General features: G+C 46.1%; 1 protein-coding gene across 2 annotated transcripts in view; it reads left to right on the top strand.

Moving 5' to 3' along the window:
• Positions 1-325: 325 nt before the first annotated feature.
• LOC119097635 (F-box only protein 21) overlaps positions 326-14,731 on the top strand; it is a 38,868-nt gene continuing 24,462 nt past the window's right edge. Inside the window, exons 1-11 of one of the 2 annotated variants that reach the window (XM_037220673.1) lie at positions 326-577; positions 2,472-2,741; positions 3,553-3,747; positions 4,254-4,485; positions 4,978-5,126; positions 5,823-5,958; positions 6,272-6,463; positions 6,933-7,070; positions 7,589-7,720; positions 8,341-8,446; positions 8,863-9,270. In XM_037220673.1, coding sequence (XP_037076568.1) covers positions 351-577; positions 2,472-2,741; positions 3,553-3,747; positions 4,254-4,485; positions 4,978-5,126; positions 5,823-5,958; positions 6,272-6,463; positions 6,933-7,070; positions 7,589-7,720; positions 8,341-8,446; positions 8,863-9,209 — 2,124 coding nt within the window. In that variant the 5' untranslated portion in view covers positions 326-350 and the 3' untranslated portion in view covers positions 9,210-9,270. Of the gene's footprint in view, positions 578-2,471; positions 2,742-3,552; positions 3,748-4,253; positions 4,486-4,977; positions 5,127-5,822; positions 5,959-6,271; positions 6,464-6,932; positions 7,071-7,588; positions 7,721-8,340; positions 8,447-8,862; positions 9,271-14,731 lie in introns of those variants that run through there. The other variant, XM_037220674.1, reaches the window with a different exon arrangement.

Here is a 14,731-nt window from a genome sequence, read left to right as displayed (position 1 = left end):
TCATGTCAGCATTAGTTGCATCGGTCATTCCGAAAGTATATAATAAGTGACACCCCTGGCTGCACCCTTGTCCTAACTTAATAAATTGCGACTCTCACTGATGTTACAGCGCGCACGAGCATTTGCATCCGGTTCGGCCACACAGCACTGATTTCAAATCCCCGCTTCTCATTGGGAGGTTTAAACGGCCTCGGCCGTGACGTGCCGCAGTTCTCGAACCGTTAACCGCCGCATTTGACTTCCGTTTCTATTCCGGCGCTCCGACCCGTGTATGTTTTATCCGTGCAAGGCTGAATCTGCTGAGCTTGGAATCTACTCTCGATATTTGAAACGGCGCACGTGGTTGTTGAATGCTGCTGATGGATGCTGCGGAGTTTTCGAATGAGAAGAAAGTGATGCATTGGCTCAGTGGAGAGCAGAATGCTGAGACATCCCTGCTTTTCCTGCCAACGGAAATTTTGGAACATATCTTGTGTTTCCTGAGCGTAGAAGATCTTGCTTCTGTGTCACAAGTGTGCAAGAGGCTTAATGATGTCCATACTTCAGAGAAAGTATGGAAGTTTGGATTTAAGTCCAGGTGAGTTCCTGCTCTTAAAATGTCAGATTGCTGAAGAGGTGTTTTTTGCTGCTAGCTGTAATCCAGTCTTACTACAGCTGGCATGTAAAAATTATTGCGAGATGGGATGTGATCAGACCAATTTTGTAAATGTACATATATTTTAGATGTCTGTATGCACCCATGGATGCATATTTCTGACTTCAGACAGTGCCAACTACTGTAGCAATTCAGCCAGCGGTTGCAAATAGCGTACCCTCATTACATTCAGCTGACTGGCTGTGTGATGCATCTGCTGACAAATGTATGTCAACTTTCATGCCCTTTTTGTACTTCTGCTGTACACTGATTTCTAAGTTGTTTCTGGAGATTGTTTGACCATTTTAGAAGAAATTGAATGCTTGTCCATACACCAATCAAAGTGGCCTAAAGTTTGATGTATAATATGTTATTCTTCACATGGCTTATCAATACCTATAGTTTTGGATTGGGATGATGATTTCCTGAAAGCAGATGATGATATCAGGGAGAAGTATGTTTTGCACTTACCCTCTGTAAAGCTCACATAAAACATGAAGTTTAGATGTACAACATATTGTTATTAGGCACTGCATACCTTGAATTTGGTGTATGGAAATGCAGTGCAGCTGATAAGTATGTGGTTAAGTCCATTTATCAAATTACAAAGGGGGGCAGACAGCTGATCAAAGCTTTCCTTGCAAATCATCCTCATGAACCTCATTTGGAACATCTTTGGTTGAATTTTACATGGCATTGTCATGCTATTCTGCTTAGATGGGAAGGGTTTCATGATAACTTTTCATTGCAGATGCATTTTGTGCTAAATTGTCTCAGTAAGCAAGACCTGAACTATATGCAACCAATGCCAGTAACAGAGATGACATTTTGAACAAAAGATAAAGAGTGTTGGTAATGACTTTGGTAAATGACGGTCCACCTAAAAAAATTGTTAGTGTCTTGCCACTGCTACTGTGTTTTAAAAGGCTCTTATCCTGTCTTTTCCATTCAACCATATGCAGATAGTGCGAGGTGGTGATAGATGTCATTTGTTGCTCTGAAATTCTGACTAGGATATGAAGTGTTCTTCTAATTTATTGTAGTGCCAAACTATGCCCTGGGACATTTTATGCAAGTTAGTTTTAACAAGTTCAGAAACCAGTGCTGCAGGGGACAGAGCCTAGTGCCAGAAATTAGGCAGCTCTTTGCTAATTCAGTGATGGTGGTATAGCATCTTGTAACCCATATAGTGATATACTTTATGGTGGTAAATGCAAAGAACTGAGGGTCTTTAGGTCAATGGTTCATGGACAACCAACAGTTGTTATTTGATCTCCATTTTGTTGATACACAGCATTTTCCAGCAATCCTTTATTTTCATCTCTCAAATGGTGATTAGCATCTTAAAGAAACTTAGCATTGGTCTTGTATCAATAGCACACCACAAAAGAACTGATGCATGACACCAGTAGTGGACGGCTGTCCTACTAAAAGAAATTCAGCTGTATTTGGTATCATAATTAAAAGTGGTCAAAAGCAACCCATCTTTTTTACATTACCACCAAAAATTGGAGTTCCTATGCTTTAAACAACTGTTGATTTATGGGCATCTCCTTTATTCAGCCCTATTCAAGTGGAACCAAAGGTCTCAAGAAATATGACAATGTTGATCATGTTGTTACTAACCAGTTGCAGTGATGGTATGGCGAGGAAAATGTGGCGTGCATGGTGGTGTGCGTCACGTTTGATTCCATATGCGGACTTAATATGTCATTGATTGAATCGCGCTCGCTGTGCCCAATGTTTTGACCAAGACTATTTAGGCACGTCTTCCACCCAAGAGACCTTCCAACGCTCCCATTTGCCTCAGTCGTGACCCTGTGTTCTTGTTTCGCAGGTACCCGCGCTTGATGCAGCCCTCGTGCCGACCTGCCCTGCTGCGCGTGTTTGAGCGGTGCGGCCGCAGCTGGCGGCGTATTGCGAGGTTCCGCGCCTCGGCTGGCCACCACCTGCGCACGGCCCTAGCCAAGATGGCCGACAGATGCTACTCAGTCCACTGCCTGCCGGACCCCGCCATGGAAGATTTCCGCAAGCTGGTGCCCGTCCATGGTACCCTTTTTAATCGGGATGCCCTTCTGGAGGTCATCTATCCCTGTCAACACTGTCCGTAAGTTGGATCACACTGTCGGGGTGGTCTGGTGTCATGCAGTGTGCTCAGCTGTATGCAATTTGTCAACCATAAATTCTTAGTCACATAGGCACTGCACGTGTTATGTACTTCGTGTAATCCTTCACGTGCCCTTTGCCATGTGAATGCTGATGAAAGAGATCATCCAGAGTCTTAAGTATTCATTGTTCTAAATTTTTGGTCTTAAACTATGGAGCTTCTCATACTTCTGACAGTTGGGCCATATTGAGCAACGGTGGCCATTTCTCAAGGAGCGTGATGGTGTCTCTTGTCGCTCTGTCCCGCTTTCCCCTTAGTTTGGAATGACAATCTTATCCCTGACATTTTGTGGGACAGAACCAAGACTGGATCAATGGCTCACTCCAGTGTCACTACCCTGTCTTCCTCTAGGCTTACCTTATGTTGTCGTGATGGTATGGCGAGGCGTATCTTAAGGCGTATCTATGGCGTATCTTAACAGCTTGCCAGTATAGTACGTACCGGGCTGCTCGGTCCAGTACCTTGGTTAATTCCCCGCCACCACCTTCATGCTCTTTTCATATGCTCTGCTATCACCTAAGTAATCTGCAGACCGAACCAGACTATTCGCTCCAGAAATTTTACTCATTGACTTGTATGTAAGCCTCCGACATCACAACTGGTCTGCGCAGTGGACAGTTCGCTCGAGAAGATAATTCGCTCGAGAAGTTTTACTCATTGACTTATATATAAGCATCCGACATCACAACTGGTCTCCGGAGTGGACAGATGCTGTGTTAGGCGTATGTGTAATTCGAGCCTTCTTTGGCAGGGATGATGACCTGTCTCTGCGCTACTATGCGCGGATGCTGTTCCGCGAGATCCAGCGAGACGTCGTGCTGCTGCCCATGTTCCGGGAGTACATGCAGCGCCCAGCGCAGCATGTAAACGTGCCCGAAGCCTTTTATCTGATGAGCCTCTGGATGGTCCCGGAGCAAACCAACAACCGAGAGTCCAGTCTTAAGGCGTGAGTCTTTCATGTCCTTACCAGATGCTCGATCTCCATGCGGAAATTCAAGATTTGGCACGACCATGTTCTGCCAGCTCGACTGTGTTTCTAATGTATACGTAGCTCTTCCTGATGGGCACAAGTATGCAACTAATCTCACAGCCCTTTTCTGTGTTTATTTGTGCCGATGGTAGCTGACTGCAGGCTGTCTGTTACCTACGCTTATGGAATTTGTCATGTTGTGGCTCTGCACAGAAATGCCACACCGCGCTGTGTTTTTACTACAGATGCATCAACAGGGCTTGACGCATGGTGTGGCAAATAGCTGGGTCAAAATTTGCATATCAGTGTGATCGTGGTTTTCGCCAGAGGAACGGGATACAAGGCACTTATCTCACATATTGATAAAGTCTTTGCGTTGCAACATTCGTCTCCATGTTCCTCCCTGCCCCCCCCCCCCCCCCCGTGAACAAAGACGACCTTTCATGTGTACATGCGAGCGTTGACACGGCGTGGTTTTACAGCTGCTACATGAAGGTCGCCGGCCTGGTTTTGGACGAGGTTCGTCGGAAGCTCCCGGAGCACCCGGCCGCCGCCTGGGATACGTGCAAAAAGAACCCGTTCGGACCCACGCTGTGGACGGATGACCAGACACTGATGCTCTTGGACGTGCTGAACATCGTGCTATATGATCAGCTTGCCCTAATGAAGGATGAAGGGCCAGCGGACGCACCGGCTGCCGAGCTGAACACACTGGTGAGTGTACTGCAGTAAATATTTATCAGTGTTTCCGGGACGTTGAATTAGGTGAAATCACACACAGGACATGCGCAGGCTTCTCTTTCTGATCTATTTTCCCTGATGTTGTTTTCGGTGCGGGGCTATGAATTGCGAAGCATAATGTCAGCCATGCGTTTCCGCCGGTTTGTCGTAAGGTTCATTAGGCGGCTCCTGTCAGATGGCATAACACCGAACACGCTGTTGCGATGTCTGCACAGTCTAGAATCCAGAGTCTCCGTGAAAATTGTTGACTTTGACGGTTGACCATGGTAGTCATGATAAAATGCTCGTCAGTGTGGTCGTTACTAATAGGTGATGTTTGATTTGAGTAAGTGTGATATCCGTTTTATAATTTATTGCTGGCTCTGTGACTGAATGGTGTGATGGACTGTTTGCTCTCGTTGTGTGGAAGTTACTACTGTTGCCTGCAGCACGATGCACTAAATGGTTTACTATTTTCTTTTTCAGGTGCTCTACCTTCGTCGCCACCTCCACTGTGCCGGCTCCGGGACGCAGACTGTAATGGGGACGGTCTACTCCTCGGTCGCTGGCATGCTGGGTGTCAACCTCCACAACGTGCAGTTCCCGCATAGCTCGATGATCTGCTGGCACCGAACGTGAGCATGGTCGCAAGAGGCGTGGGGAATGGGTCTTCTGGCACCATCGACGCTATATAGACGGACTTTGGCTGCTCAAGTCATGTCTTTTTGGGTGTTACTGCTTTCACGGCGTGCATCTATTCACCAGTTTTTGTAGTCACTTGATGCCGAAGAAATTGATGCATGTTTCATGATAAATTCTGCATTTTGATACGTTTGTTTCTTTCAACAAAGGCATTTATTATTGAAATCAGCGTTGGTAAACGCATCACTTCTCTTTTCCTTAAAAGAGAGTTTCAAATTCACCGTTTTATTTGGTCCTACAAAATTCTCTTCGGAGCGATTGGTCACTGCGATACGGAGGAATTAATCCAAAGTAATGGCGTGGTGTTACGCATGATTTGTATGTAATGACGTTGGTCATTTCCTTAAAACTAAGTATTCATTTCCTAACTATAGCATCCAAATTGTGTCAAGCCAATCGCATTGATGCACGATGTGTTGTCGTTTTGTGCAAACGCAGCAATTGTGCACTGACTGTGTTTGTGTTGTTTAGTCTTGTCTAGTTTGCCTTTTTATAAATTTGGTTATGTGCCTGTTTCTTTGTGACTGAAGTTGTCTGTTACACAGTGATGTAATGCAATTTACATGACGCATTTATAAATGCATGCAGTTCATTGTGCACGATGTCTTGACGTGCTGCTCCTCACGCAGGGACAGTGAAGAGTACCTGTTCATCGACGTTGTCCGTCGCGGCATGCAGCTATCCAGAGAGCAGGTGTTGGAGGAGTTGAATGCTGTACATCCGGACATGGATCTTCAGATGCTGGAACCCTTCCCCAGAGCAGGGGTACGTGATGCACCGGATGTTGCAAATTCTAGGAGAACAGGACCTGTTATATGGGGTACGTGGATTTTTTTCTTGAAAAATCTGCCGTTTTGTTTAACGAGTAGTTCTATGCCTGCCTTTGGCAAAGGAACTTTGCAAAGAAAGCACCAGAGTCTCAGGTCCAGGGTGTTTTGTTCTTATATGAATCCGTAAATACCAGCAGCCCCGCTACAACTTGTGATAAGTCCTGCTGTGTGTACACTCTTCAGTGTGCTGTGCTGTGGTGCCATTACGATGTCCCTCTTTGTCTTAAGTGATGCATTGTTTTTGACAGCTGCTGGGCCGCCTGATCAATGGCGCCACCCATCCGGATGCTCGCCGGCCAGAGAATGGCTTCGACCTGGTCTCGTTTGAGACGCTGGCCTGCTGGGCCCGCGGCGACTGTCGCCTGGACATGGCTGCGCTCGACGACCTGATGTCCGCCCTGGCTCGTACCAGACCCATGTACACGCGCCGCCTGCTGCAGGTCAGTGATGTTTGATGACGCTAGACCTGAGCAATCAGCACGTACAATCTAAGAAGCATGCATAAATCGCTTAACCGAGCATGTGTGCTGTGTGTAATCCTCTAGAAAGCCTCGGCTTCGGCCAATTGTCCTTGTCGATTTCATTCATCAGGCGGTGCTGAGGTGGGCAGCGATGGCACAGCGGCGTCGCGGCTTCTTTTCGTTGCATTTGGCGGTTGTTTTCAACCATTGTTGGAAATATACGTCTGGTTCACTTTGATGCGCCTGATAATTGTGTACGATGTAGATGTGAATGGACGTCTGCAAGGTGACGTTCTGATCTCATCTTTGGTTCTCAGAAGAATCGAATTCGTACATGGCCCGCAGTCGAGGGCTGGGCGTTGCGTCCAAGCTTGTGTCAGAAAAAAACACGTGGCGATACAACGGGGGAATCTGATGTGACCTTATTTTCACTGCTTTCCGTCTGCAGCAATTCGTCCAGGCTAACGACATATTTCTGGCGGAGAACGAGAGGCGTGGCTTGGAAGTACTCATGAAGCACTTCAAGAGGATGTACAAACGGCTGGCGCTCTCCCTGGATGAACAAGAGGCCAAAGTCCAGGAACTGGTAAGAAAAATGAACTCGATTTGATGAAATTGCCAATGGGTGAAGTTACTCCTGTAGCTTCTCACCAACATGATGCAGAAGCATGCGTGTGCATACTCGTGTGAGTGGTGCATTTGGGTTCCGTGGTGTTTGTGTCATGTTATGTTGTGCATGCATGTCGGTCAGTTAAGTGTACGTCTTTTTGCAAGCGCGCCTTAAAATGCTGAATGCTAAATACCGCTGGCTAAATGCCGCTGTGGAACATGTTTAATCCCATGTCTAAGCATCATCAGCATAAAAATATGATGCAGATGTGCTGTTGTTACGTCGTTTTGCGCGTGTGAGCTTTTTGTTTCAAGGATTTGTGGATGCCCTATTTTCCCTCTTTATTGTTCTTGGTTTGGCTGATGCTCGGTGCTGTCACTCAGCTCATTTGTTTTCATTTATGTTTTGTGTCACGCTTCTCATGTTATACCATGCCCCTCAATCATCTCCCGAGGTTGTGTGCAACGCCGTCAGTATTTTCATCGGTGTTGCAGGTGAACCTCCGCGCGGCGGACCGAGCAGCGGGCGACTATCCGAGGCAGTTCGGCGCCGGTGACGTCGTCACGTACGGCGACGAGCGCCTGGCTGTGGTGTACGGGTGCTCACCATACTACGAGGTCTCACAGGTACGAGCGGTTTAAATGGAGTTACAGGATCAGACCAGTCCATGTCTGACCCCATTTGTACTGTTTTTTAAGGAATTGATCTAGTTAAGTGGCAAAGGCTGAGAAGTCAACTCGACTTTTTGGTTGTTTTGTGACTTCTACCACAGAAAGGCAGTCGCTGAATACCTCGCAAATATTTAGTTGTGTGACTAGTGCTATCCTTATTTTGCCAACAGTGATGTTTTTTGAAAGAGGGGATATGGAATGGCTTCAGCACGTTGGGGTTTAAAGTATCTAATGCAGTCAATTATGGTTTTACAATGTCCTGTCTGCCATTCACATAATTCGTTTTCAATGCATGCCATCGCCGTATCACAAACGTGTCTTTCTGTTTCATACAGGCGTGTTGCATTTGTGTCATTCTTTCCTTCTGGGCTTTTCCCCCTTCTTCATTGGTGGTAGAAATCGGTGCATCAGTGATGGGCATGTAAGCGTACCAATTTGCTACGGATGTCACTTGACACGTGAAAATTCCTTACCAGCATTTACACGGAGCCTCACAGTTTCCCCTCGCTCTCATCTGCTACGACGGCCACGTGGTGTGAGTTATTGTGTTGACTCGGGGTTGGTGGTGTTTGCAGGACTGGATAGCACATAGTCGCGCCTGCTCCGGACTTGAGCGGGGAGAAAAGCAACCTTTCTACAACTTGCTGATGGAGGGTGACCGTTTCGGATACATGGCTGAAGGTGAGCAGGCTCCCCGAATAAATGTTGTGCACCGATTTGGAGTACATTACACTGACATCCCACCAGTATGTCAGTTACGAGCAGAGCGCTGGCATATTTTGTGGTACACCACGTTGTATGTTGTATGTACACCACAAAGGTGCTATGTTGAGTTGACTATTGATGATGTCTGCATGACAGATTTTGGAATATCTTCTCTGATTTGTATTCATTGGTATTCATAAGTTCAAATATTTGTACATTACCCGGCGAAACTGGACATTGTACTACGTAGTGGGGCTCACGCCCCTAGCTGCTGTTGAAAAATGTTGCTAAGCTGTCTACAAATCACAGCAAATTGCGATATATCTGGCACCCATTGTTGTGTAGAGCGCCACTTCTGTCTACCACTAACAGAAGTGAATGTATCATTGCAGAGGAATTGCAGCTGGCCCCAGATCCCCAGCCTATCGATCATCAGGAAGTGGGACGCTTCTTCACCCGGTTTGACGGGGAGCGGTACGAGCCGATCGCTCCGCTGGCCATTCTTTTCCCGGAGCCGCGGCGTGAGAATGAGACAAAAACGAGCTTCGTCGAGTCTTCGATAGATGGCAGCGACAGCGACTGGGAAGACGACGTCGGGGAGGAAGAGGAAGAATGGAGACCGGCACCTCCCGCAGTGTGGATGGGCGTTTGGCCAGAGATCCTTGCCGAGGACTCAGATGATGATGAGGACACTGATGGTGTTGCCGTGGTCGGTGACGGTGGTCGGGTGGACCACTGATGGGTGCGTTGTGGCTGTGCGGAAAATCACAGGGGTTTTCTGAATATCGTAGCTGCCTCAGTTACTCTGTGTGGGTGTACATATGTGCATATTCTGGTGCAGGTGTTTTGTTTGCATGTAACCAATGGCATTTGTCTGTGATTTCTCACGCTGTATTGACGCCGTTTATCCTGGGCAGGCGGTGCTTGCTGACATAACGTCATTATGCAGTTTCTCAGGTCCCGTCAGTTGTATGTGATAATTTTGTGTGCCATCGGATGTTGATGTCATGCTAGCTTGAGAAATATGTGCATGTGCCACCTGTACATTTGTTTTTATCATGAGTGATATGTGACAAGTGATTTCGTACCTGGCATGCAGTGGTGGCTGTGCGAAAGCTCATCAGTGATATTTAGTGAATTGTTAGGCATTAAAATGTGTCCATTGCTATGTTTATATCTATGCTCAGGCATTGAAATGTGTTCATTGCTAGGTCATCATGGGCTCTTGCTTATATACCTGTGATATGTTTTCAAGTCTTGTGCCTTCGTTCACGAAGATAATTGCGTCCTGTTTATCTACATTTATTGGCGGTAGATAGGCAATCGGTGATTGCGGATGTAACGTCATCATCCTGTTTCTCAGGCCCCTACATTTGTATGTGATGATTTTCTGCGGCATCAGTGTATGTGATACCAGCCTTAGAAGTACGCGCATGTGCCATGTCTACATTCATCTGTATGATATGAGTGATATGTTACGAGTGATTTCGTCCTCGGCTGTGGGAAAGCTCATCAGTGACGTGTAGTCAATTGTTCAGGCGTTGAAAAGTGTTCATTGCTGTGCCTTCGGTCACCATGGACTATTACTTGCATAGCTGTGATATGTTGTAAAGTCTTGTGCCTTCATTTTCGCCGATAATTGTATCCTGCATACGTACATTTGTCGGTGATAGGTACCACGTGCCGTTGGTAACGCAGTTTTACAAAGGAGCGACCTCGGGCTTTGCGTGCGTCATGTGGCACGAAGCCTTGCAATATTTGTAACCATGTGTATATGCGTTCACAATATACTAATAAATTGATGTCATTTTTCCCGAGATGAATGCGAGGCGGATTTGAATACAATGAAGGCCCCGCTCTTATAAGCAATGAGACAACACCGATATTGCTCATGACCTATGATGCGGCCCGTCAGCACGGATTGCTCTCCATTATTTTTTACATAAACTGAAAGAATTACGTCGGGCTTGGGTAATTTTCAGCAAGCAGAAGTCGTGCATAGTGAAATTGTTTGCACGTGCGGGGCCTCACAACTCGCACTACGAGCGGTGGCGCAGGCCCGGTAAACTTTGTTGGCCAGAAATCACGTCTTCAGCGCCTTTGCCGGTTAAGTACTTACTTCATTTTCAACGTGCACATATCGCTGCGACCAGATGTCCGAGCGTGAGGAAAAATTCGAACAATTTGAAAGAAACAAATAGTAGGCACTCATGTTTGTGACTACGGAAAGTTTGGGCAATGGCAAATGGCATCAGGCTACCTGTGACCACCGCCCCCGTCGGATCGCACGTTGCGTGCTTCGTCCACCCGGTTGATCCCCTTATACGCTGAGGGAGTGACCGGCCAAAACCAGTGAGAGTGTCCGCCACCCAGCACTGACTGGTGACTGACAAGTGGCCTCCATTAGGATGGACAAGGCCATCAAGAGAGCGGTGATTGACGCGGTGAAGCAGGGAAGCCTCCTGAACCGCTTTTTGCGCTTTGACGACATTGCCCAAACGGACCCGATCTGCAGGCAGCGTCACCTGTAAGCGGCAGCACCACCGTAGGTAGCGCCACCACCGTAGGTGGCGTCATCTACAACTCCGCGCAATTCGGGCCGAGCTACGTTAGCGGGCAAAGGGCACGAGCCATTGCTGGATTTAGGGCACTAGCACGACGGGAACATTTCATCAGTTTGCCCGTCACATAAATCATGCGCTGAAGTGATAATCCAGAGTGAAATCAAAACAAAATAGCAACACATTATTTACCAAGTGCAGCCACAAAAATCGTGACTGCTGGAATACTGACTCTTTAATTCGGAACAAACGTGATGCACAACGCTAGGAGAAACTGGGCTTAGCTTCCCCGTAATGGAGATCACTGGCTTAGAAAGCATTTGCTAGCTACGGGACCACAAAGTTGTTTTGGTGATCAAGGAAGTGATTAAATGCGTTTAGGTTTGCGTGTTTATTAGCTGCACTGATGATCACGGTCCAAATTTATCTCATCCGAGACAAAAAATCACAATGTATCGAAAAATCTGAGCTGCACTAGTTAAAAGGAAGGTGCCAGATCTAATGAGATTGAAGCAACCATCACATAGGAAGCATTCAACATGGTTATAATCATCAGTGTACTTTTAAGTGGCAGCGACTGATACGGAGTGGCATAGACCGCTCTAGATAAGAAAACTGTTATATTTGGTAACTGTGCTTTTCAATACGTCATTCTTTCATTGCATCGTGGAACGTTTGTGTGACGTTGACGTGCTGTCAAACGAGCCATGCGAAATTACCACTCGTAGTATCTCGAACTCGTTGAGAGACGGCAGCACTGGCGCATTTTTCACTTATCGACCACAGCTTCGGCCACGGTCGCCGTCACCTGCTCCTTGACAGAATTCAGGAGGTTTCCCTGCTTCACCGCGTTGATCACCGCTCTCTTGATGGCCTTGTCCATCCTAATGGAAGTCACTTGTCAGTCACCAGTCAGTGCTGAGTCGCGGACACTCTCACTTGGCTCAGCCGGTCACTCCCCCGGCGTATAAGGGGAGCGAGCGAGTGGACGGAGCAGGTAACGTGCGATCCGACTGGGGCGGTGGTCACAGGTAGCCTGATGCCACTTGCCATTGCCCAAACTTTTCTTAGTCATAAACATGAGCTCACATGAGCATGACGTGACATGACATGACAAACATGAGCATTTGTTTCTCTTAAATTTTTCGCATTTTTCCTCTCGCTCGACATCTCGTCGCAACGATATGTGCACGTTCAAAATGAAGTTAATACTTAACCGCCAAAGGAGCTGAATCCATGTGATTTCTGGCCAACGAAGTTTACCGGGTCTGCGCCACCGCTCATAATGCGAGTTGTGAGGCCTCGCACGTGCAAACAGTTTCACCATGCGTGGCAACTTCCACTTGTTGAACATTACGGAAGTCCGACTTAATTCCGCCGGCAGTACGTAAAATTAATTTTAGTTGAAATGAAATGTCAATATTTAAAAGTCACCCTCGCACTCATGACAAGATAAGAGCGTTATTCAAATTGAATCAATTCGTAAGCCATACGGCAATCAAGGCCGAGAAAATACAGTTGTTGAGGAGTTTATATCTGACCTTTGTGAGCGCGTTTCTAGATATAATGGCCGTCAATGGACGCTCAATCAATGTTGTGCAATATATGATGACGTAATCAAACTATGAAGCATGTAGGGGGATATTTACTAAAGAGATAATTGTACTGTCTGGAGCAGTCTTTTGCATTTAAAAGTATACGTTAAACGCATAAAACGCGTTATAAAACGGATATGCGCGCATAAAACGTTAGTTATAAGTGGCGTGGTTTCATCATGTCTGATGATTGCTTCAGTATATTCAAATGTGAAACACTCCTTTAAGATCGCCGATCTAGATCATTGCCGGTCCAATTTACCCCGTGAGAATCAGTGAACGTAACATCTAAGGACTCGTTCAATGTCAGGCCGAAACGAAGGAATCGGAATCGTTCTAAAACTAAGGAATCTAAGGAATGGTTAGAAAACTAAGGAATCGTTCCATCTGATGAAACAACGGGGTAGTAAGTGAAGCCGTACATCTCGGAGATAATTTCTTATGCAGCATAACACTCAAACTGATGAGTTTCATTAGCGTAGGGCCAAGGATAAAGGTTAGATCAAGGCAACAAATAACCTGCTTGTTGCCGCAACTCAATGTATGGGGTTGTTTCTGGTGCTTATTCTCATGTTGTTCAGAGCAAGAACCACGTTATGCATCTACTATAGGGCTCTTTAAGTTCAGGAAAAATGATGAACCTAAAAGTCCCGGGTGAGCATTTTGTTTCTAAGAACGTATCGCCTAGCATAACCCTTGATGACTACTTAACTGCAAAAATATACAGAGTCTCTAAATGTTTGCTCATATCTACGCTTTACGGATAGAAAGCAGTCATCGAATGAAAGAGTGTACTAGATGCCGTTTGTTTAGGACCAGCATCATCTAGATTCACAGTGGTTGCATGAGACGGTCTTGGTGGGAGGGGGGGGGGGGGGGCGGGGGAATTTCAGTCATCAGTCCAAGACTAGACATTTTTTTTTATCCTGTTTGACCAATAATGTCATGATATAAGGGGCTTAGTTTTACACTTTTGAGTTTACGTACACCTGACCTTGTGAATTTTGTGAACCCAGGTAACTTGTGAATCTTTTGTCTTTAGCGTTTTTGCTCTCTGAGATCTCGGGGCAGTCAAATTGACTTGCCAGGATGAAAAAATGTCGAGTTTCGGACTGATGACTGAAATTCTGGAGAATGGTCAACATACACGATAGCTCAACATTCGTGTGAGACGGAGGGTTTCAACGCATAACATCTGGTCGTTGTGGGATATGATGCAGCTGGTGAATCCAGAACAACCCATGGCCCCGGCAGCAGCAGCGGGAACAGATGCAAACGGATTGCGATGGATAACCAGGGAAAGAGGAGGTAGCAGATCGACATAGCAGGGTATTAGTAACGTTAGGATACGCCAGACACCGCCATTGCTGGCGACATTTCGGCTCTTCGTGAGCTCTGCTCGGGTATAATAATATTCTTATAGTAATATATATATATATATATATATATATATATATATATATATATATATATGCACTCGCGCGACCCCGGCTTTACTGGGCTGACCTCGCATGCCTTGTTCGCACATGCCCTGCCTTGTTCACAGTTGACCCCGCGTGCCTGCAGGCGTCCTCACCATGCCCAGTTTTCTCGCGTGCATGACCGGAACTCGGTGCTTGCAGACATGCCGTCATGATTTTTCTCAATTGCATGCTTTTACATGTGATAGCTGTATTTGTTATCGGTTATGTATGCGATGTCAGCTTTAGAAGTGTGCGCATGATCTTGGTGGACATTCTTGTTTGTCGTATGTATGCTAGATCATGACTGATTTCGTACTTGGCAAGTGATGTCTGTGGGAAGGCTGATCAGTGATATTTTACATATATTAGATATATAATGTACTGTCATATACCATCATAATATTAGGTATATATATACATATATATATATATATATATATATACGTGTTTGTGTCTATAGTGATTAGTGATATGAATGTCTTAACTTGCTTAGACATTAAGATGTGTGTTCATTGCTATGCCTTAGTTTATCTCGGGCTATGCTTACATAGCTGTGATATATTGTCAAGCCGTGTCCATGCCTACACTGCGATGATTATGTCCTGTGTATGTACACTGATCGGTGGTAGGCACGATGCATGA

The sequence above is a fragment of the Pollicipes pollicipes genome, unplaced genomic scaffold (genome assembly GCF_011947565.3).
Source record: "Pollicipes pollicipes isolate AB1234 unplaced genomic scaffold, Ppol_2.1 Scaffold_4295;HRSCAF=5057_pilon_pilon_pilon, whole genome shotgun sequence".
Classification (NCBI taxonomy): domain Eukaryota; kingdom Metazoa; phylum Arthropoda; class Thecostraca; order Pollicipedomorpha; family Pollicipedidae; genus Pollicipes; species Pollicipes pollicipes.
The sequence above is the reverse complement of the archived record's forward strand: the minus strand, read 5'-3'. Positions and strand labels throughout refer to the sequence as shown.